At 41.0% G+C, this 22,034-nt stretch overlaps 1 protein-coding gene across 4 annotated transcripts in view; it reads left to right on the top strand.

The window, feature by feature from the left end:
* The first annotated feature begins 1,964 nt into the window (after positions 1–1,964).
* Positions 1,965–22,034, top strand: part of LOC144195758 (homeobox protein cut-like 2) — an 82,896-nt gene continuing 62,826 nt past the window's right edge. For 3 of the 4 annotated variants that reach the window (XM_077715580.1, XM_077715581.1, XM_077715578.1), the window contains exon 1: positions 1,965–2,345. In XM_077715580.1, the coding sequence (XP_077571706.1) occupies positions 2,283–2,345 (63 nt within the window). In that variant the 5' untranslated portion in view covers positions 1,965–2,282. Of the gene's footprint in view, positions 2,346–2,578; positions 2,699–22,034 lie in introns of those variants that run through there. The other variant, XM_077715582.1, reaches the window with a different exon arrangement.

Here is a 22,034-nt window from a genome sequence, read left to right as displayed (position 1 = left end):
AATTCAAAGTGTACCTTAGTTACTCTCCCTAGTTAATTGTCTCCAGCACCCTCATGAGGATGGATGACACAGATGATGAAATCATGAATAAATTAATCATGTGAAGTTTTTGGTATTACCAAGACAATCACTTGTCACAATTGCACAAATATTGACAAATACTTTAGGGAAGCTCAGTCTATTATGTATATTGTAATATACAAACAATCATCTTGCATGTATAGCCACGCAGATATTAATGATTCAAACCAAACCCGACACCCCATTACAGCAGGCAACTTCATCACTTTGCAGAATACAATACAATAATAGAGTAATAATGCATAGTTGCATTGCTTTGTGTCAATGGTGCTTACGCAATGGCCTCCTTCTAAAACAGATTCTTCTTATGAGGTATGAATAAATGTTGGCAACAACAGCCTCTTATCTCAAGAGGATGTTTTGTGTGTCCTTAGAAGAAACAAGGTGAGGAGTCAGAACGGAATGTTCTAGACTCTTTATCCCTGATGAATTGATGTTTTGCACTACCTCCACTTATAGAATATTCATAAAGAAATGCTGTAAACATCATTACCTGAAATGACAATTCATATAAATGCTTAATTCTGAATGACAGCTGTTTCCAGAAAAAAAACATACAAAAATATACTACAGAAAGCATGAATAATTCACTAATCCTCTTTGCCAAATTGCTGACAGTCATTTACTATATGACTAATATAAGCCTCATCGGTGAATCAATGACTTATTTGTTTTAAATTTTCTTCTCTAGCTTCACCGGAGTCATAAAAAATAACGATAAAACGTCATCATTTACTCTGACTTTTGCCCGATGTGTTGTATGTAGCAGAATATTTGATCTCAAGTCCCTTGAGTTGTTAAACTATGACTCGCAAAGACATTATTTTCAAATAGAACATCAAGCAAAAGCTGAGGGTTAACTGTGAGGCTGGTGATCAGAACAGGAAGGAAGTGTAAATCAATACCAGCGACTTCAGCGGGAATATTCTCTTGAAGTTTTAATGAATCAGCTGACCCTCAACCTCTTGAGGCATTACCTTGCCTTTAACCTTGCGGTATCAACAGGGAGAGCGAGCACCTCACACTCGTCGTGGAGGAACAATTTGGGAGTCTCTCCAGTAGTTTGTCAAAGTGTCCCGCTTTGGTCATCAGAAATGTTGTTGCAGAAATGCTATGAGAAACTCATCGGCTGCTCACTAGATGTCCATTTTTTTGCAGCCAGCCTTCCCAATCAAAATAAAATGGACATCTAGTGTCGTTATGCGAGATGCTTATTCAGTGCTGGCTATTCTATTTAAAATTGATGTTTATTGTTGTTAATGGCAGTTAATTAATTAAATGTTATGGAATAAATTGATAAATAATTTCACTTTTAGGGGGGGATATAACTAGTGTTTTTCTTTTTGCTATTATTTTTTTATTTTTTGTATATTTATATTCACACACATGTATGTATATGTTCTATAACAACAAATCAACTTTAACAAACTTTAAAATCAACTTGTCATTGGGGGGCATAATCTGTGTATTTCAGGTGTTTTTCTTTTTAATAGTTATATTTAGCAACTTTTGATGTATAAGTTTTGTGTACAAATATATATAAATGATTTAATAATACAATAATAAATAATAATTGATAAATATCAGTTTTTTTAACTAACAGAAATAGTCACTTGCATTAGAAGAGATTTTTGCAAGCCATTAACAAATTGACATACATTGCCATCAACATTTTTGTCCTATTACTAACCAGAAATTCTGTTCATGGAGGAAAATAATTCAGATGTAAATGACATATTTTATGATTATTATTGGTTCAAAAGAATCAGGAGTCTATAATGTCTTTTATTGGTGGAAAGTGGGTTCCTCGAGAAAGGAGTAAGTGGGCTTGGCTAAATTCCCTAAACTGCACTGATCTACTCACCTCCTTCTCTCTCTTTTTTTCAGACGCCATCGATTAGCCACGGGCTTGACGTCAGTATTGATAACTTTGCCGACGCCAAATCAAGTGCGATTGCCCACTTTGAGATTCGGACCCAGTCAGTCCTCAGACCCACACCTCCCACCCCCAAAACCCCTCTTTTGGCTACTTCCCCACACCCCCCAAAAAAAAATTCCAACGAGGAGCGATGTCAACAAAACGCTTTTTTGTCCAAGTGGCTCCCGTGACCAGGAAGGCTCTTTAACTGTGGGGGTGAATCCAGCCCACATATTTATTGCAGCCACGGGAAGAAAAAAAAATCTCCTCAATATCCCCCAAGATGGCCGCCGATGTAGGATCGATGTTTCAATATTGGAAGAAATTTGATCTACGGCGGCTTCAGGTTAGTGCTATTCTCTCTTCTCTTGCTGGATTTCGAACAGGCTGGATTTCGTCTTGTCTTCCGGGGAGAGGATCTCGGTTCTTTTTCGGCTGCGCGTGAGAGTGAAGGCGGCGTGCTTTGCATGGCTACTTATTAGAAATTGATCCGTGTTCTGCCTTTGTTCGGTTCAATCATCGATCAGCGAGCGCGGAACAGCGCAGGCTCCGCTAGCTACACCGATCTGGGATCAGCACCGTGGACAGCACCGCTTTTTTTTTTTTAACTGGGAGGGGGGACTTTTTCACCGGCTTCAATCTCCTTAGTTCGCCCGCACGGAAACTTTTAATACGCCGTCAGCTTTTGCTTCTCCAACGGTAACTTTTCACTTTTTTTTTATATCGTTTGGTGTCGACGGTAGCCTTAAATGCTCATTTCATGTCTGTTTTTTTTTTCGGAGCGACAGTATTTCAAGGCAAGTTTTTTGGGGGGGATGCTTGGGTTTGTTTGTGCAAGTGTTGTCGGTGAATTCCACGTTTGAGCGTTGATTAAAAAAAAGGTCGTCCGTGTTCATCCACGTTTGTTTGTCGCTCGTCTTCGGGGGAGATCTGCGATTATTGCCTGGACTTTTGTGGCTTGGAGGCTAGCGAGAGGAAAGAAGGAAGGAAAGAAGGAAGGGAGGAAGGAATGTGGCAGGTGAGCGAGCACTTTGCTTTTCATCCACTAACGGCGACGGCACATTGTGTCTGTCTGTTCGACCCCCCCCTTCCCGGCTTGACCGTACCGTTTTCCGCAAAGTTGAACGGGCGATCCACAAAAGCGAAGATCGCTTTATGTTATTGTTCTTTTCTTTTGTATTTGGAGGAAGAAAAGCAGCGGCGATGGTCGTTTCGGGCTCCCCACCCTCTCTCTCATCGAAGCCGCATAGGGCGACTCGACCGTGGGGGGCGGCGGCAGTGGCAGCAGTGGCGAGGGGCTGTGTAATTGTATTCCCCGCTAATGTTTGTAAATCAGCCTCGGCCGGCACAAGGGCACCATCTCCGCCGTCTGACTGATGTCGTGCATCATGACAAATGACAGGAGCATGGCAGCCCAAGCGCCCCCCACCACCACCACCACCAGCCCCCCAGCCCTCCTAACCGAGCAGGGACAATCACATCTGCTGTGTCGAGTGTTATTGCGGCTCCTGGCCGCTGGACCGCCCCGTCTCGCTGGCTGGCGTCCGTCCGGGACCAGCATCGCACAAGGGGGAACATTTCAAGCAAATTCAACCGAGGCGATTGGTAGAGATCTTCTCAATTGCCCTATTCGTCAGTGCACAGTCTTGCTTAAATATGTGACTCTTAATGTTATGCCCACAGTATTTTACAGTAGTAGTAGTACATTGTGTTGGGATTGAATAGGAAGGCACCCATCGTTTGCATTTGAGATGATGGACTGTAATTAGCAATACCAGACAGTGGAAAGCATCCAATGCTCATCTTGACATTATTACATTGTGGATGGCTGTACTTATATAGAAAACATGTTTGACTTTATCCCTGTCATTTAAAAAAAAATCAGTTGGGAATGTAGAAATGTACAGACTTTTTGAACACCATTGACGACTATAAAAAGAGTGAATTCTGCGGATAACAATCCCGAAGAGCATGTTTTGTTTGACACGGTAAATTGAGGTGATTCACAAAATTTGGAAAGAGAAGACCAATCAAGTGTCTGGTAACTTCATAGTGCAAAAGTTGAATCTAGATTTGCAAATTATTGATGAATTTGCCGTTGTTGTGGTTGAAAAGTTGATCATTAATCACTGATGTCGTCCATTTGATACTCCAATTGACTAGTCACTATTTTTACTATACTTGAATTCAACCTATTGAAAGTAAGCATCACCCTTTTCATGATAAAGTTTCTCAGGTAAATTTCGCTTTTGCATTTGTATGACAAAAAAGTGCCATTTATACAAGCAGTAACGTAACTAAAATCAAAGTGTTAGCGCAGTAGAGTTGCATGTCGGAGTTGTCTAGGATAAATAATTCACCTGCAGGCTGATGAACAGAGGGCACAAAGAGTGTGAGGTGCTGAGGTGGGGTGACCTTGCTTCCTGCTGGCTGCAGGTCACACGGCCGTTGCTGTGGTAATCATTCACACCGGCCAGATGGCATTTCTGTGGGCGGGCGCGAAAAGGACGGGTCAGGGTCTCGCCTGCCAGACGTCACCAACAACCCCGGGCCAACATGGCACCTGGGGACCGCCTCTTTTTATTCATTTCATTTTTACCAATACATCACACTTTGCTTTTTTTGTCTCGTCTACGTCCAATTGCTTAGCATTCTCTTCCATGTCCAAGAATTTGTCAAAATGCAATGTATATCTACCCAAACCTAAAAAAAAAAGGCGCTGTCTTAAATCCAGAACGCCGCTTGTTTCCTACGATGTTGCAACGCTGTGCTCATTTGGTGAAATAATGCCTGGATCATTTATCATTTCCTTGACCCCGTTCCCCCGCTCTTCTCTTCCACCCCAACGTAAGAAGCAGCAAGGCTTTTTTTTTCTCCATGGCGAACTAAAGCGGCGCTGCATTCGCCATGACTCAGTTGCTCTGGTGTCATCTCTAATCCACACACAGAGACAACAGTATTGCCAAACAGTGAAATTGCTTTGCAGGCCGGATGCCTCGGCTGGCAGCGCGCTAAGTGCGTAGTTTGCCAGTAGCTTCCGCGCACCCACACAAACACACACACAAACACATTTCCAAGCGCTTGAACCATCCAATCTCAAATTGGCTGTGAAAATTGTGCTGTCTCTCATTCATTCATGCTTTTTATATTTATTTGCTGCTACTGTTAATGTCACATGTCTCGGTTCTAATCTCATTGTAGCGGAGACTAAAGCTGTCTGAGCGCCCCCGATCCTGTAGTATTTATCCTAATGACTACATGCTTTCAGTCCAAAGCCCAGTTGGCAGCAAGACTTTAAACTTGCCCTTCACTCTGGATACTGTACTGCAGGGTTCATGATTGATTACATTTTTTCTTTTTTTTTTGGAAACTTGTTTCACGGGTCGGCGGCCCTTTCCCAAACGTAAAAGGACGTATACTACCGCTACTTGACTCCTAAGGAGGGCCATGTCTGCTACAATCTGGCATCCTTTGGACAGTAGCAACAAAAAACAACAACAAAAATGAGAAAAAGTAGTTTTACACAAGCATCTGGGGTAAATTGAGATGTGAAATCCTGGAGCAATAGCCCCCTGGTATATAAACGGCAAAAAAAAAAAAAAAACATTAGAGCGTGAGAGGAGTGAAAAAGACTTTAGCGTTAAGCTGTTTAACCTCAGTGTGTAGCATTAGTGGTAGAGACTTCAAAGCAGATGCTTGAGCGGCGGAAGACGAATGACAAATGGGTTTAGAGAGCGCTACGTTCAGCATTCACACTTGAAGACTAGGCCTGTCATTAATGTCAGCTTAATCACTCTGACCTTCCTTCAAGTAGATTTCCATACCTATCCAATCATTTTTGCCGCGCTTGTGCTCCTGTCTTTACGCCGACGAATGCGCCCGCGTTTTGATAAGCTGCGTTGTGATGGGCTTCACTCACTAACTTAACGCCGCCAACGCACACGTATGTGCTCAAAGTCACGCGTACAAATCTGTTTCCCATTCATTAGTATGTTTGTACTTCAGTGTACTTTCTGTCGACTCGAATCATGATCAGTTTTTTTTTTGTAAAAGTCAAACGCGTGTCTTTTATAACCGTGACGCTCATTTTTTAAAGTACAAAATCGCGGAGCGGATGGATGTGTAATCGGAACACTTTGTATTTCTTGGTTTTGCTGTGGTGACCCCTGTGGGGATAATTAGATGATAATTAGTGTAGCTATATATTAATGGTTCAAACTGAAAGATGAAGCTTGGCGCAGAATTTGTAAAACATTTTAACATTATTTTTGCTGGTTTAAAATTATAGGATAGGAATCGGATTGGTTTCAGCAAGTCAAAAAATGAGCATCAGAACATCCCTAATAATAATAATAACTGACATGGGTGGCTCGGTGGGTAAGTGGTTGGTGTGTTGGCTTCACAGTTTTACGGGGTCGTGGGTTTGAATCCAGGTCTGTGTGGAGTTTGCATTTTCTCCTTGGGCCTGCGTGGGTTTCCTCTGGCTACTCCGGTTTCCTCGCACATTCAAAAAAACATGCATGGTAAGCTGATTGGACACTCTAAATTGCCCCTAGTGGTGAGTGTGAGCATGAATGGTTGTTTGTCTCCTTGTGATTGGCTGGTCCCCAATTCAGGGTGTCCCCCACCTCTGGCCTGAAGTCAGATGGGATAGGCTCCAGCACCCCCCGCAACCCAAGACCCAAAAATGAGATGAGATATCTCAAAGCAGTAGCCATTTTTAGGACAGCTTTCCTTTTTGGGCCAAGTGCACCCTTGCTAGATGAAGATGCTTCACAGAGATGCCTAATTTTTATTTTTATGTTTTTTTCTTTTTTTTTTTTTTTTTACAGCAGTCTTCTTCTGCCCCGAGGCTGAAGCAATTGCTCGGCAGGAGTAAATAACCAGCTTTAACAAAACTTAAGGGACACATTAGTCTGTGGGAGGACTGCTTGCTAGTTGTAGGGCAGCCTCTTCTTCCTTCACGCTCAGGAAGCATCGGCAGCCAGGCAATGGCTCATCGGCATGAGTATAAAGCTGTGGCCTCTCTCCCCTGTTGACAGCCCCCCCCCCCCCCCCCACACCACACACACACACACACACACCCCACCCTCTAGCCAGCCAGTTCATATCGAGCTGTGTTTCCCCACCGCGGCCTTGGCTTTATTTGTTTTTACCAGCTGACGCCACTGCACACATATTGAGCAGCGGTCCTTTCTTGTTCATATCATAGCGTTTCCGGTGAAAGGCCACCCCGACACACATTGTACGAGCCCCAGTCTCGACTTACCGTGCCCCACCTGGCCGAACGCATGTTGCGCTTTGTATTTTCTTTCCGACTGTATGTGTGGTTCTTGGATTGCATTGGATTGGATTGGATAACTTTATTCATCCCGTATTTGGGAAATTTCGTTGTCACAGTAGCAAAAGGGTGAGGATGCAGAAATAGGAAAGGCATTTTAGACATAAATAGATAGTTAATAAGTAAGTTATTAGATAAATACATGAATTACTATATAAATAAATAAGCGTGTTGCTGAAAAAAATATATACACATAGATATATATATATATATAAACATACATACACATACATATATACATACACATACTTACTACTATATATATATATATATATATATATATATATATATATATATATATATATATATATATATATATATATATATATATATATATATATATATATATATATATATATATATATATATATATATATATATATATATATATATATATATATATATATATATATATATATATATATATATATATATATATATATATATATATATATATATATATGCACATACATATATATAATTACATATATACATACACATATAAGCTCATATACACATACATATATAAGCACATATATACATACACATAGATGTACATGCATGCATACGGTAGGTCCTATGTTGTTGGCCATGTAACATGTGATGAGGTACCCCCGAGATCAATGCTTCTCCTTCTTTGGGGAACTCGGCTGTTCTCATTACACATTGTGGCTTGGCGACTGTTTCCCAGACAGCTGTTGGCTTGCTTCACGGTGGTCTTTGGAGTGTGGTTGACTTGTTATTATATTTTACAAAGCGCTACTGTATTATACAGAAAGTATGTAGTGGCGTAAAGCTGATAGATTGGTCTGCATGTCAGGTTCTTTTTTTTTTTTGTTCTTTCCAGTAGAACATAGCTAATTACGGCCTTATTCATCCCCAACAACGTGAGGGCGCGGAATAAATCCGAGTCACGCACTCGTGCTGCTTCACCAGAAAGGTGCAGACTGGGGCCCTAAAGCGAGCGAGTGGCTTCAAGAGGTATAGTTTATCATTTTTAATGGAGAGGAAGAGGAAGTAAAGATGTGAAGCTGGCCTATGTGATTTATGTCGACTCATTCTGGGGGAAGAAAAGAGCAAGTCCACACTATCGCACTTTCTTACAGTCTGTTATGAGACACTCCTACTCCAATCTTAGTCCTTTTACATTCTTGACTCTACACCTTTAAGTTTGGCTTGAAACGTCTACCTTTTTGTTACAAGTTCTTTGAAGGCTGTGCGGAAATTTTTATGTACAGTACTTAAGTGCCATATACTTCTTTTCCACCCTTCTGTTATGTTGTTTAGTTTAGCCTGTCAGAAAAAAAACGTTATTTTACCATTTTACTATTGTTACTTTAACATAGGCTTTTTCTTGTTTCCTGATGAAGTTAAAAAATGCCTGCCTGAAAATGCTAATTATTTATGAATATTTTCATATTCATTTTGCATTCTTTGGGTTATGCGGCTTATACTCGAGTACGATTTGTAATCCGAAAAATTATAGTATTATAAACTTTAAAAAAACTGAATTAAATATTTCCTAATGTGCAATAATAGGGAAAATAAAATAAAATATAGCATTTTCAGGCCATTGCCAACTCACATGGGGTCTCTCACTTGTATCGCAAAATGGCTGTTCCCTTAAACCTTGTAATTTCGTTCTTTTTGGTTTGAAGAAATTCACGATTTTTAAACTTATTATTCCAAGTAGGTGTTGTCTTTCCCTCGCCTGTTTCTTTTCAAATATTTACCCACAATGTCAAGGTATGACCTTGAATATGTTACTCTTTCATTATTATTTTTGTCTGAACTCAAAGTAAGATGTTAATGTTCAAACTCTGGCTCATAAAAATTCCTAAAATCAGTTATTTTCCAGATTCCAGAACATTTTGGAAGAGCTGGCAGCTATTATTTTATTGCTATTCTCTCCCATTCAAATGGGATTGGACGCCTGATGCCAACAGAGACGGCAAATGAGTTAATGGTAGCCCTGGGGGTGGTACTTTTATGTACTCCAAAATGTACCACAACGTTGGTATTGAGAATTCTGGTAGATACTAAAGTGCTCTTCTCAGTTTCTGGAAACGACAATGTAACGTCCTTTGTCACATATTTGTTCAGTTTGGTAGTGAATGAATAAAATCTTTACTTCAGACATGAAAAAAACACATGTAGTAGTGGAAAGCAATGGGGTATCGACTACAGTTTGAAACGGTTAGCTTTGCTAGCGTGTAATATAGTCCTCGAGGCTATTCTGCATTTCTTCCCAGTCTCTCGAGTGCTTTCAAGACCTTGTAAGCTTAATTATATGCAGCTGAAGACTGTAAGCAGGTCACTATTTTTATCTTTTAAATGTAGTAGTTGAGGTTACCATCCACAATGGCGATAATACACATAAACATTATGACATGTGGTCTATTTGATCGTCAATAGGTGAAAAGGGAACAAAGACGTGAATGGAAATAGCCTCCATTTTTTTCTTTCAATTTCCCTTGTTAGCCTCTGACTGTAATACTGACTGTAGTGTCTTTTCCAGATGAATTTTACAGTATATTTTCCTCCTGTCTCCCGCTTTTCCATTTCTTGCGCTCACTCCTCAGCAGTTTTCCCCTGACAGGTTCCACAGTGTTTTAGAGGGGATGGATTTAATTGCTCTGTGGGGATTGGTTGGATGTGCCGGGCTCGGCTGTTTAATTAGTGTACCCTGCCGGGATTGGTTTAATGCTTCATGATCTTGAAATTGTCTGATTGTTCAGCCCTCTGGGGACTCTCGCTGCCTACATAGACCAGCAGGTTTAGCTAAACATTGCTCCAGGCTTGCGGCAGAACGCCTTGAGGAACTGGAATTTGGAGGGTGGAGTGGGGGGTCAACGGAAAAGATAAACCACGGGCCGTGTATTTGTAGTCCTGAATATAGAATTGGAGAGAAATTAGCTAAAGTTGATTGGGAAATGGCAAATTCATGGAAAGGTCATATTTAAACTATAGTACAGTACAGTAATCCCTCGATTATTGCGGTTAATGTAGACCAGACATGGCCGAGATAAATAAAAAAAAACGCAAAGTAGGGTCAAAAAAGATATATCTATTTTTTACTTCTGTGCTGAGTCCTATTAACAAATGGGGGAAAGGGGAGTGGCTTCCGCTTGCGAGTTTCAATGTGGATTTTCACATTTTTATGAACATACACCAAAAAAAAAATAATCCAAAAAAAAAATTCCCGGAGAAAAAAGAACCCGTGATGTAGTGAAGTTTGAAGCTGCGATATTCGAGTGATTACTGTATTTCTTTCGGATACACCAGCAAAAATACACAAGTTATTAATGTGGAGTTTTGGACAGTTTGGTGGGCTACCTTTTGAAACCCGGTAAACGTTGTCTTATTATGACGATCTGTGAATTATGCCCGTGGTCACCTTGAGTTACCGTAGCTGCACAGATTACATTTGTGTGAAAGGTTTGGGGCGTGTCTGCGTCCCCTCGACGGCCTTCTACGGGATGTCCTTGATTTAGTTCAATCACTCCAGTGTTTTTTTGACCTCAAGAGTAAATGTACTTGGCATCAGATCACGGATAAGGAGGAGCGTGCTAGCCCAGTCCGGCATAGATAGTATTTATCGAAGGCTAAACTCAATCCCAATCCTCAAACTTATCGAGCCTATGCTTCAAAACAAGTCAACCGTTGTCTGGTCACAACAATCTGGTCCACTTGGACTTACTCTTCAGGTATAGAGATGCTTTTGTGGACTAAATGGTGCAAACTCCTGGGTCTCATATTCCCTCCTCTGTTTGTTTCCTGTGGCGTTTACATCGTTACTCGGAGACCTCGCACGGATGCGCATCATCACCACGGCGATTGAACACATGGTAACTGAGCTGCTCCCAAATGAGTTCCATCCTCGATTCGTATCCCCCCCGATCTCGTTGGCTCTCTGGGGGAGATGCCCTGATTATTGAGTGACTTTGTACTGGGGTTGAGGGTCCCCCCCCTCCCCAGCTGTTTGGCTTGTTGCTGTTTTGCTGCAATGATGACAAATTGACGAATATTTCATTCTTCTGGAATAATGTTATTTTGTTGCAAGAGGATATTTATTTGAGGCTCCTTCCAGAAGTGGGTGATATTTTACATCCTACCCTTCAGATTTTAAATAGTACACATTAAAGGTCCTAAAAAAGCAGTTTATGAGCAAATTTAGAGGCTAAATCTAACAGTTAACCTTGATTAAATGTCTCACTATGCCTCATGTAATACGTTCCAATAAGAGGACTGTTATTTTTCCTTCTGTCATTTTAGTCTGCAGTTATGAAGATAAACTGGTACTCCAAAGTAAATGCTAACATCAGTTCGAATTTGCAACTTTGCTACTGTCATGATGCTAAATATTTTATATACATAAAAAATCAAGGCATTAAACTAAAATCAGTGCTTTTATAGTTTTTCACATATTTTTAAAATAGCATTAAAAATGAAGGTCTGTATTTTGAGAATTTTAAAGCAAAAATTCTGAAATGACCCTGAATTATGCTTCGATGAAAATAACCCTTTAATTTTGACAGTTCTGCTATATACCTATTAAGGAAAGATGTCTTGTTATTCAAAAACAATTGTGTTTGTTTGGTTTAATTCATGTTTAAACTAAAAAAACATTTAGGAAAACATTTAGGTAAAAAAGCAAAAAAAGCAGCACACCATTTTCCAATCAACCACCTTATAATCAACAAACATTCTCTTCTCATGACATAGCATCCATACCATACATGCTTAAACACAATAACACCAAGAATCTTTGATAACTCCCCCCAAACATAATAATCGAGAGCCCCTTCTCACTCGGAATTGATATTGCAATCCCCCAATGGCCACACGGCCACGGCTGTGCGTCCAGCGTCCGTCTAGACGTGCGCTATCATTAACCTGCCGCGACCTCTACCTCTGTCCAATTGGCTCTAGCATCCCCTGCAGTCTAGCCACACAAGCTCCGCCTGTCCGCGGGGAGACGGGGCTTCTCTGGACCGTCCATTAGAGCCACTAGCCTCCGCCGCGGGCTTTAATAGGCCAAGTGGCCGGAGCATCTTTCAGACTGCTGAATAATTCACAACGTCTGGGCACTGTCTCGTCCCGGGGCACAGGGGGGAGGTGAACTGGGGTGCAGGGGTTAATAACAGGTCTGTCAGTAGCTGCTCAAACCCACCCCCCCAAACACCACCTCCGACGACGCAGCCAGCCGGCCCCTCCTTGCGTCCGAAACAATCCTATTCGGTTGATTAGATTTTTCAAAATGGATCAATTTTTAATCAGCGGAGCATCTGACTATGGTCAATACTATCGTGGATGGGAAGACAGTTGCTGGACAGCTGTCTTTATTTGGAGGAATGTTTGCCTTCTTTTTTAATGGGACAAGCGTAAGAATGCTTAGACTAATGAAGTCTTGCATTTGTTGTTGGGTTAGGTGCCTTCTTTTTTTTACTTTGTGTGATGATGACATTTGACTAGTTAGGGCAAGGGTGTCAAAATTGGGTTGGTACGCGGGCCGCTTTAACGTCAACTTGATGTCACGTGGGCCGGACCATTTTAGATATAATATTTAGATTTTTTTAATAAATTGATTAAAAGAACTGGATTAAAAGCCCTGAATATTCTTTTTTTTATAGATTTAAAACAATGTTTATTTTAGCTTTTTTTAAATATATTTTTAAATTTTACAAAATGATTTTTGAACTAAAAACACAGAAAAAAATGCTTAAAAAATTACAATTATTGATTTAAATGGGGAAAATCAGGAAATGTAATATACATCTATACTTTTCATTTTAATTTGATCCTAAAACAGAAAGTCGGCACTCATGATTTACGTTCCCGGGCCACGCAAAATGATGCAGCGGGCCAAAGTTGGCCCAGGGTCCGCCACTTTGATACTGGTGAGTTGGAGTATGTTCTTTCATTTCTCAACATTTGTTTCAGTCAAAACAAACAGGCGCCATCGATCAACAGTTTTCGGTTGCTGAATAGTTGTAACTTATACTCAGATTTATTAAACATATCTCACGATGTTTTGACAATTCTATTTACAGACATGACACATTACATTAAAATTTCCGTTTAGTTTTAGGACCACCTGCATGTCACTACAGCAAATAATAAAAAAGGCGGAGCCTAATTAACAAGACATCCATATATGCCACCTTTACATTATATGTAAATAAAACGGTGTCCTTTTTAAGTAATAATATGTTTTAGTAAGCAAGGTCAAATAATGCAACGTGCTGTAAAATCAATACTGTTCTGTCCTGATGGGAGTAAATCATTTATCAAAGTCAAAAGAATAGATCGATAATATCACAACACATAACAACAACAACACATTGCGTCCAAAGAAAAAAGCCATGCTATTTAAAATGATTTCTTTGTCGGACACATGTCTAAAACTAACCCCAAAAGTATTATTGGGGGAGACTCAAATGGTAAACTAAGTTGAGCTTTTGTGGATTGCTGTTCATCAGGATTGTGTAAGAAGAAAGAAAAACTAGAATAGCATTAAAAGCTGAATAGACTTTGTTGGGAAGTCCACACAAAAGAAACTCAGTGTGACTTCAATAAATCAAGGAGTGTAAATAGAGTCAACCTGATTTACATTTGAGGTAACTTTTGACTTAAGTGTCCGTGTCTGATTGATGATCAGGATTTGAATTCCCAACTGCCAATTTCTCTTTAAAAAATGCAATCCAAAAACAGATTTTGCTAAAATGTACTTTTTGTTACCACGAGTTGCTGTATTTGAATACCTTTTGACTTATTTATGTAGTTCTTGTTAACTTCGAGGGTCAATACGAATCAATCCGATTGCCTCAAAAGAAATTGAATGATAATTTTGAGATACGAAGTCAGTAAAATGACTTTATTCCATTTATTTTAAAACAGGGACTGATAACAAAAAATCTAGCAATTTCTTAATGTTTTTTAATTGTGATAATCACTAAAATTGGCATTTTAACAAGAAACATGAAGTTGTTACTCATAATTAGGGTAGGATAAAACTTTATTTATAGACACACATTATAGACATTGTAGACTTAGGTAAAAAAACGAAATACCAAAATGCAATAAAAAAAGACAGAAAAGCAGCAAAAACACAAACCAAGCAAGATAAATTATTTTATTTTATTATTATTATTGCCTTAATTAATTAATTAATTAATTATAATTAATTAATTAATTAATAATAATTAATTGAAAATTGAAATCTACTTTTATTTGTGTTGGCATATGTCAAGCAGATATGTCACCTTTTAAATGAACAATTGGCTACTAGCTGCATTTTCGTTTGTACCTTTTTAGCCATTTTAGCATAAACTAGTGACACTGCCGGTGTGTCGTGACTGTCTTGCCCTCTAACCGGTTGTGCCCTGGCTGTCTGTTTAATATGCAAAGGCGGTCATTCAGGGAGTAATCCGGACCAGTGTAAACCAAACGGCTGCAATCATTAGCTGGGCTGCCGAGCAACGCTCCATCATTTTGTTAGTACATTTGGAGAAGATCCGCCCCCTCCGATCCCCCCGACGGGCCGAATTTTCCCCCGTTGCCGTCTTTGAGTCGAGCAGAGGACTGCTTCTAAAAAAACAACCCAAACAACAACCAGAGTAAATACACTGTAAGTGGAGTTACTTAATGGGACGTTTTGCATGCTTCATTTGCAACTATGGATTGAAGGTCCATTAAAAGACATCAATGTTGTCTTGGAGTACAGCGGAGAGTTTGAAGTTACGTAAGATGGATGGATTTTGTAACGTCTTCTCTTTCTTGTCGGAAAAATGTGATTGGAATCAGGAATTTTGAAAATAAAACAAATTGGATTTACAAAATATTTGGACTCCGACACTATTGCTCTTATTATGCAGCATTTTCTTTGATAGGCTGATGCAAGCATGACTCCGCGTAGTACCATACATGCCCTGAGGGAAATATTAGTGTTATTTATGAGAACCTTTTTAGCCCAAGTTCAATAGCAGCAGTCTGATGGTCAGTGTACAGAGGGACTATCTGGCAAAGGGAAAGGGGGAGGGGTTTCAGACCTGGCGTCAGCCACTTTGACAAGCTCTTATTTACCGTCTAGATCTATGACTCATTTTATGTACCCAATCGTAAAGCGCTGAGATTTATCGAAGGTAACGGGACGGTGGGGAATACCCCACGAGACTGGCACATTTGCTACAGATTCTCCTAGAAGTTCACGTCAAGGGGCCTTGATATGGAAGTCTATATCTCAGTTAGATAAAGACACTTGATTCGTTTGTCCTGTTAGGAAAAAAAAACAAGGGTGATAAAAATGGGATGGGTTAATAGATGACTGTGGGAGGATTAATAGCAGATTATTGGTCAGATATCGTGACCTTCTGGTTGAGGGATCTGCTACGAGCCCACCGTCGATCAAGGCGAGCTTCGTGAACATACTGTGGAGCTTTGGAGGCTTTGTATTACATTGTTGACATCCTCCGTGAGCATGTACTATGCCATGCTCCATTAATATCAATGGGAAGAGCAAAAACAAAAAGGAATTGTAAACTGCCTTTGTTCTGACAAGGATTGCTATCTTCCCACAGCTGAAAATGGAATCAAACTTCCATTGTTTAGGAAACAGTTTAATCCAATCGTGATCTGATGTAACAAAGTGCCACAATATCGTTCTATGCATACATAATTGTAGCCGACTTAGCCCCGTCACTTTACATTAACCTCCGCCGCAACATGAGACGGGCTTCGCTAATCTGCCATTGTTAGCTTTGGCAGTGTGGAGCAAGTGCAAAACACATTTGGCACTTAATTGTCAAGTAAATGCTTTAGATCGACACGGGCGCCTCATCTGCTGTTTGAGAGAATATTCTTGAAATGGAATGATCATATTGCAGTATCTCTCAAATTTGTGAGCCGACATTTGGTCGCCTGCCGTTTGGTCGTCGGACGTTTTGGTCGTCAAATGTACTCAGATATTAAACTCTTTCTTAGATATTAAACTCTCTCTTAGATATTAAACTCTCTCTCTTAGATGTTAAACTCTCTCTTAGATAGTAAACTCTCACGTCTTTGTCACCATTTGACCGGCGACCAAAAGGGACCAAAAGACCAGGGACCAAAAGACCAGGGACCAAAAGACCAGGGACCAAAAGACCAGGGACCAAAAGACCAGGGACCAAAAGACCAGGGACCAAAAGACCAGGGACCAAAAGACCAGGGACCAAAAGACCAGGGACCAAAAGACCAGGGACCAAAAGACCAGGGACCAAAAGACCAGCAACCAAAAGGGACAAAAAGACCAATGACCAAAAGACCAGCAACCAAAAGACCAGCGACCAAACGTCCGAGCACTCTCAAATTGAGTCACGGGCCAATGAGTGGTAGGCCGACTCTCCTCATTGACTCGCTTACTTTTTGCCAGCTACTTTAATCACCAAAGACCTTTTAAATTCACTGCACGCGAGCAGCCCATATGCACACGCCATGGCTTGACGTTTAGTCTCCCATTGCCGTTTGTTCAGCGGCCGACGTGAGACCGTACAATCCCATGCCGTTAGCCAACGACGGCCAAGTGACCTCCCGCACCACAATATGGCAGCATGTGCAGTCCCATCAAAGCGTTTGACTCCCACGTCTCCCGCCGAATGCGGTTTTGCAACTTAAAACAAAAAGCTGATTGGTCCCTCTGTCAAGCTCCCCTTCCCCTCGGATGAGGTCTCAGCCCGGGAGGTAAAATAACTCAAATTTCTCATGTGCTATGCCATTTTGTCACTTTGCCTGTTCCACTTATTCAGTGTTTTTCTTTTTTTTTTCTCTTTTTTTTTTGACTTGCTGAGCTTGAGGGGATGCGAGTGCCATTTCGCACCCAGATCTGAGTTGTGTTGATTGAATTAGACAAAGTCGGGAGATAATTAAGAACCGCAAGGCGCTGCAAAACTGTCTGCTTGGTGAAAATGAGACGCTGCCACATCAATGAGCTAGCTGCCTCTGCTTGATGTCAGTGGCGGGTTATATCAGTTGACACTCTTACCTCCTTTCCCTTTAATGTTTCTCCAAATATGATTAATCATACACTGTACAAGCATTGCTTCTGACAAGAGTAGTGCATTTTCACAGCTTTGTGTGTTCCGATCAGGATTCAAAGCTGCCAAGTGCAGTTTTTGCTAAATGCATCGTCTTAAAGAGGTGTGTCTGAGTTCACGTTGTAGAGAATCAAATTGAATATCTAAGCGCTTTGGTTTATTTAACTTGTTTTTTTTTTTTTGCACATGCTCATTTGTAGCAGTATTCACATTCTGAGTTGCGTAAATAGAAAAAAGTCATTCAATACATACAGCCAGTAAGGCAAAATATGATAATAATTTTCAGTTTAGTAGAAAATTCATGGTTGAGTCTGCTTCACAAATGTGTTATTGTGGCTTTCTCTTTCTTTTTTTGTCCAATTATTAACCCTCCTACTTTATGAAGTGGTAATTCTTCTCCTGGATTGGATAGGTACCATATTTTCTCGCATATAAGCCGCGTTTTTTACAAAAAAAATACAGCATGTGACGATTTTTTTGTAAAATTCAACGATTTAAAGGCCATTTTAAGGGCGCGGCTTATACGCAGAGTCGGTCAATAGCCGAGAAAATACAGTAACCGGGTGACTTTAATGCTGAAAATGTGGTCTAGCTGAGCTCCAATATTCAGGCATGGTAGAAACTTCTGTTTATGCAAGAGTCTGGCTGTGTGGCTTTTGTGTTTGTGTTGGCCAGAATGCGTAAAAGGGCAGCAAATGTTCGGCGGGCCCCCGAAGGGGCCGCGCCGTAGGCACGGAGGGCGGAAGAGCAGAGGAACACTGTGTCAAAGGCTAATTTTCAAAGCCACTCACGGGCGCTCATCTCTCACTGTGAAGTGGCAAGCGTGGCAAGTGGCTTGCGCGTTGTCATGGATACCAAAGCACGGGACCCCAGAGATGGGGAGCGGGGGACCAATGGCTGCCCCGTCTATAGGATTCCTGTCAGCTCGGACCTGATAGATGGCGGTGACGGATCATTTGTCATATTCTAATTGTTCCCAGCAAACACACAATGCCGGCTAGTAGAAACGCTAATGTGGCGCTAGGCTAATAAAGTGACGAAAAGCCAAGGAATTGGGTAAATCGCCGTCCTCCGTCTATTCCGCTTAAGGAGACAATGGCTCTGTTGTCGTAGCTGGGCCGACTGGTTAGAGCCGAGAAAGGAGAAAAAGCGCGGCTAACGGAATAAAACGAGACAATCGTAAAGCAAACGGCAGTCACTTCTCCGTATCGACGTGGCTAGGTGGGGGGAACGTCTGGGAGGGAGGAGTGTTGACGGCAGAGGGAAGAACAACAAGAGTTGTTTTAACACTACCCTCATCTCTCTCTCTCTCTGGCTTATGAAAAGGGGGAAGGAGAATGTTTGTCAGTGAGAAGAAATACGGGAGATGGGTAACTGGGGATGAAGGGGGTGTGGGGGGGTCAGGACTTTTATCTGCTAGCTTCTGGAATTGCCTGAGCTGAGTACAAATGACTCTGGATACACAAAGGTGGCATTTGTTCTCACTTGTTTTGGCTCAGGCTCTGTATCCTTTCCCTTTACAACTGGGAATTTCCGGACGAAAAGGCTACGATTATTGTGATAATCGATCAAGGAATCTGATTTAGAACCAGAACATTCTTCAGGATATTATTTCGAATTGGTAGTGGAAGTTTTTGTATTAATAGAACAGGTTTTTCATTATGTTTAATTCACTAAGTGAATTAAGGCGCACTTAAAAAGTCTAAAATTTTCTCCAAAATAGACAAGGGCGCCTTATAATCCAGTGTGCTTTATATATGGAAACTTTTTTTTAAAATGTGTCATTGATTGAGGGTGCGCCTTATAATGCAGTGCGCCTTATAGTCGTAAAAATATGGTATATGTATTCAACTCGTACCGGATTTAAGCATTGTTACTGTCTTAGTTAGCGGGGCTCATTCTTTACATTACAAGTTATAAGAAGTGACGGTTTGAATATTGCTTGTTTCCCGTCTTTTCGCATCCGTTTGGATAGAAATTGGGCTTGAAATAGCCATTTTTTTGCTTTACTTTGCTTGTTGTACATCAGCCTTCTCTGAAGCCATATCTGTAAGCCAGTCAGAATTAAGTCTGATGGCTGCGTAGACGACAGTGACAGGTAGTTGAAGTCATCTGTATGTGGTCTACTCGGCTGTCTTTTGGATTATGTAAAACGCAATGAGGTGGCGTTGTATCGCTTTGCCCTCACAGCGCCCCGTTTTTCCAAACACACCCGGCGCCAGGTTACATCACGTGAATATTCCGCAAAGAAAAATAGAAGCTTCTCATTTGTAACCCATAAGAAATCCCCACTCTCGGGAAAGTGGTCGATAGCATCAACTCAGCTGGAGGCTTGGACGTCTGATGGAGTTTTGACGTTTGTACATCAACGCCGACGTTTAATGTGTGATCTGTTTTTCTCTGGTAACCTGGCCCTCTTGTACCCTACTCCTCATTTGGCCAATTACTACACCCGTGGTGAGAACAAACAGTTTCCCTACTTAATAATTCACATCTCATTCATCTGATACTCGCTTACCACGGGCAATTTAGTAGTTGAATAATTCTCTGAAAAATGATTTTATTATCGCCACGTGTTATGAATGTGGCTGGAGAACGTGGAGAGTAGAGTGGAGGATTGGAAAATTGCACCCAGGCTAGGTAATGTCTTCTAATGTTCTCTGCCATATGCATTGTTTTCAGGGCTCATCGGTTTTACATCGATTCCCACTGAAGTGTTTAATTGCATCATGAATATGATCTAATTCCGTCCTTTTCTCTGAAAGTGGAGCATGCTCTGCAAATGATGTACAGCCTTGACAGCTTCACATCACCATGTATTTTATATGGAATGTAAATTATAGTGTTAAATTAGCCTGGAAAGATAACTAGCTGGCGCAGGGGTGGGGGGAATGGACTCAACAGTTTAATTTAGCGGCAAAAGGCCGTGAAGGGATAAATCACATTTTTTTTCTCGCTTGCTGTACTGTTCCATATTAGGCTTTTTTTTCTATTATTTTTTTTACTGGTGATGTCGGTTTGGTTTTTCTCAATTGCCCCAACAACTTGCTCGGAAGTTGTGGTGTCAGTTCACTGGTTAGGAATGTTTCAATTGGGGAAGACAGTCTGGTAGATGTTCTTTTAATCGCATGTATTTTTAAAGCCGGTTATGGTGAAAGGCTCGTAGTGTGACTGCCAGAATTCTGCCGGCAAAACAACTGGAAAACTGTGAAATAGATGTTAAAAAACGGAGTGTGAAAATGCATTCAATGTTAGATTTTGGAAGATTTTTGGTCTGCGATCCATAGCGCTTATGGTGTGACGACCGTGACCGGTTTATTAGATAATAAACAGTACTTGGATATTGAACTCTCTTTCTTAGATATTAAACTCTCTCTCATGAATATAATTTTGAAAGCTGACTTCAACAGTAACGTCTCTTTCACCATTTGACCGGCGACCAAAAGGGACCAAAAGACCGACAACCAAAAGACCAGCGACCAAACGTCCGAGCACCGCTGACGATACTGGATTTTATTTTGGTTTTCTCCCTCTCAACTGGGATTGGAATCATATTCTAGTCCAGTTCTCACAAGGGTGCAATTCTAACAATCAGTGGATTTCTAGAGTACTAAATTTGACTTGTTTTTGTTCTATTATTTAGCACATAATGTTTACTTCTGCTGTAAACCTACAACGTCATTGTTTGCCCACTGGCTTGAGCAACCCCAATACCCAGACCCCCCACATTTCTTGTCCACGTCTAAATCTCGTCTTAACTGACCTTCACTACTCCTCCCTTAATCCCATAGGAAGTGACCACCCTATTCCAAGAAATTAACCTCCTTCACCCCAAAAAACGGCAAGATAACCCCAGATGAAGCCTTCTTCCATGCATAGTTATATCCAGAAGACCAAATAGCCTTGGTAGGAACTGACATTCAATCCAATTGGACGCCTGAAAAACACCCAAACCCAAATGTCATACACTAGTTTTGCTCATGTCATACCTGCGTAGTGATATTTGGACTGAAAAGCACCACTTAGCACCAAACAAACTCCTTGTTCTTTGAATTCCTCTTTACTGTACACTGCTGGTTTTGACACCTCTCCGGAGGAAAAGGGCCCTTAAATCATCAAGTGGGGGCTGTAGTTGTTTTCCTTGTTGTTTTCATCTCTCGGGGTAAGCTTTTGGGGAGGAATTGGGATGTTAAATGAGCTAGGAAAGGCCCTGCTGAGGTTTTTTTTTTTCCCTCTCAAAGGGTTGAGTCAGTCAGTCGAGAATCGCAGCACAGCGTTTGAGGCGGCTGTGTGAAGTCATTTTCCGGGAGCGCGAGCGGGAGAGGGCTACGGATTAGCCAGCGCCTCTGAGCCGGAACAAGTCTGTCTGGGAAGGGATGAAGGCTGCAAACCACAGATCTAATTCCCGCTCACACTGCTCGACAGCAGAGACGCTCGTAACGCAGCCTGTGTGAATTAGGCCCATTTGCTCCCCTCCGTCTGAAACGTAGCAACAGAATGGGAGATGTTGACAACTTCTCACATCCTTTCCCAATCTCCTGACACTTCCATTTTTTTTATTTGTTTGTTTGTTTTAGCTCATCTCTCAAGCTGTCTTAAAACTTGTATTCAGTGTTTTTCA

The sequence above is a fragment of the Stigmatopora nigra genome, chromosome 4, assembly GCF_051989575.1.
Source record: "Stigmatopora nigra isolate UIUO_SnigA chromosome 4, RoL_Snig_1.1, whole genome shotgun sequence".
In the NCBI taxonomy this organism is placed as follows: domain Eukaryota; kingdom Metazoa; phylum Chordata; class Actinopteri; order Syngnathiformes; family Syngnathidae; genus Stigmatopora; species Stigmatopora nigra.
The sequence above is the reverse complement of the archived record's forward strand: the minus strand, read 5'-3'. Positions and strand labels throughout refer to the sequence as shown.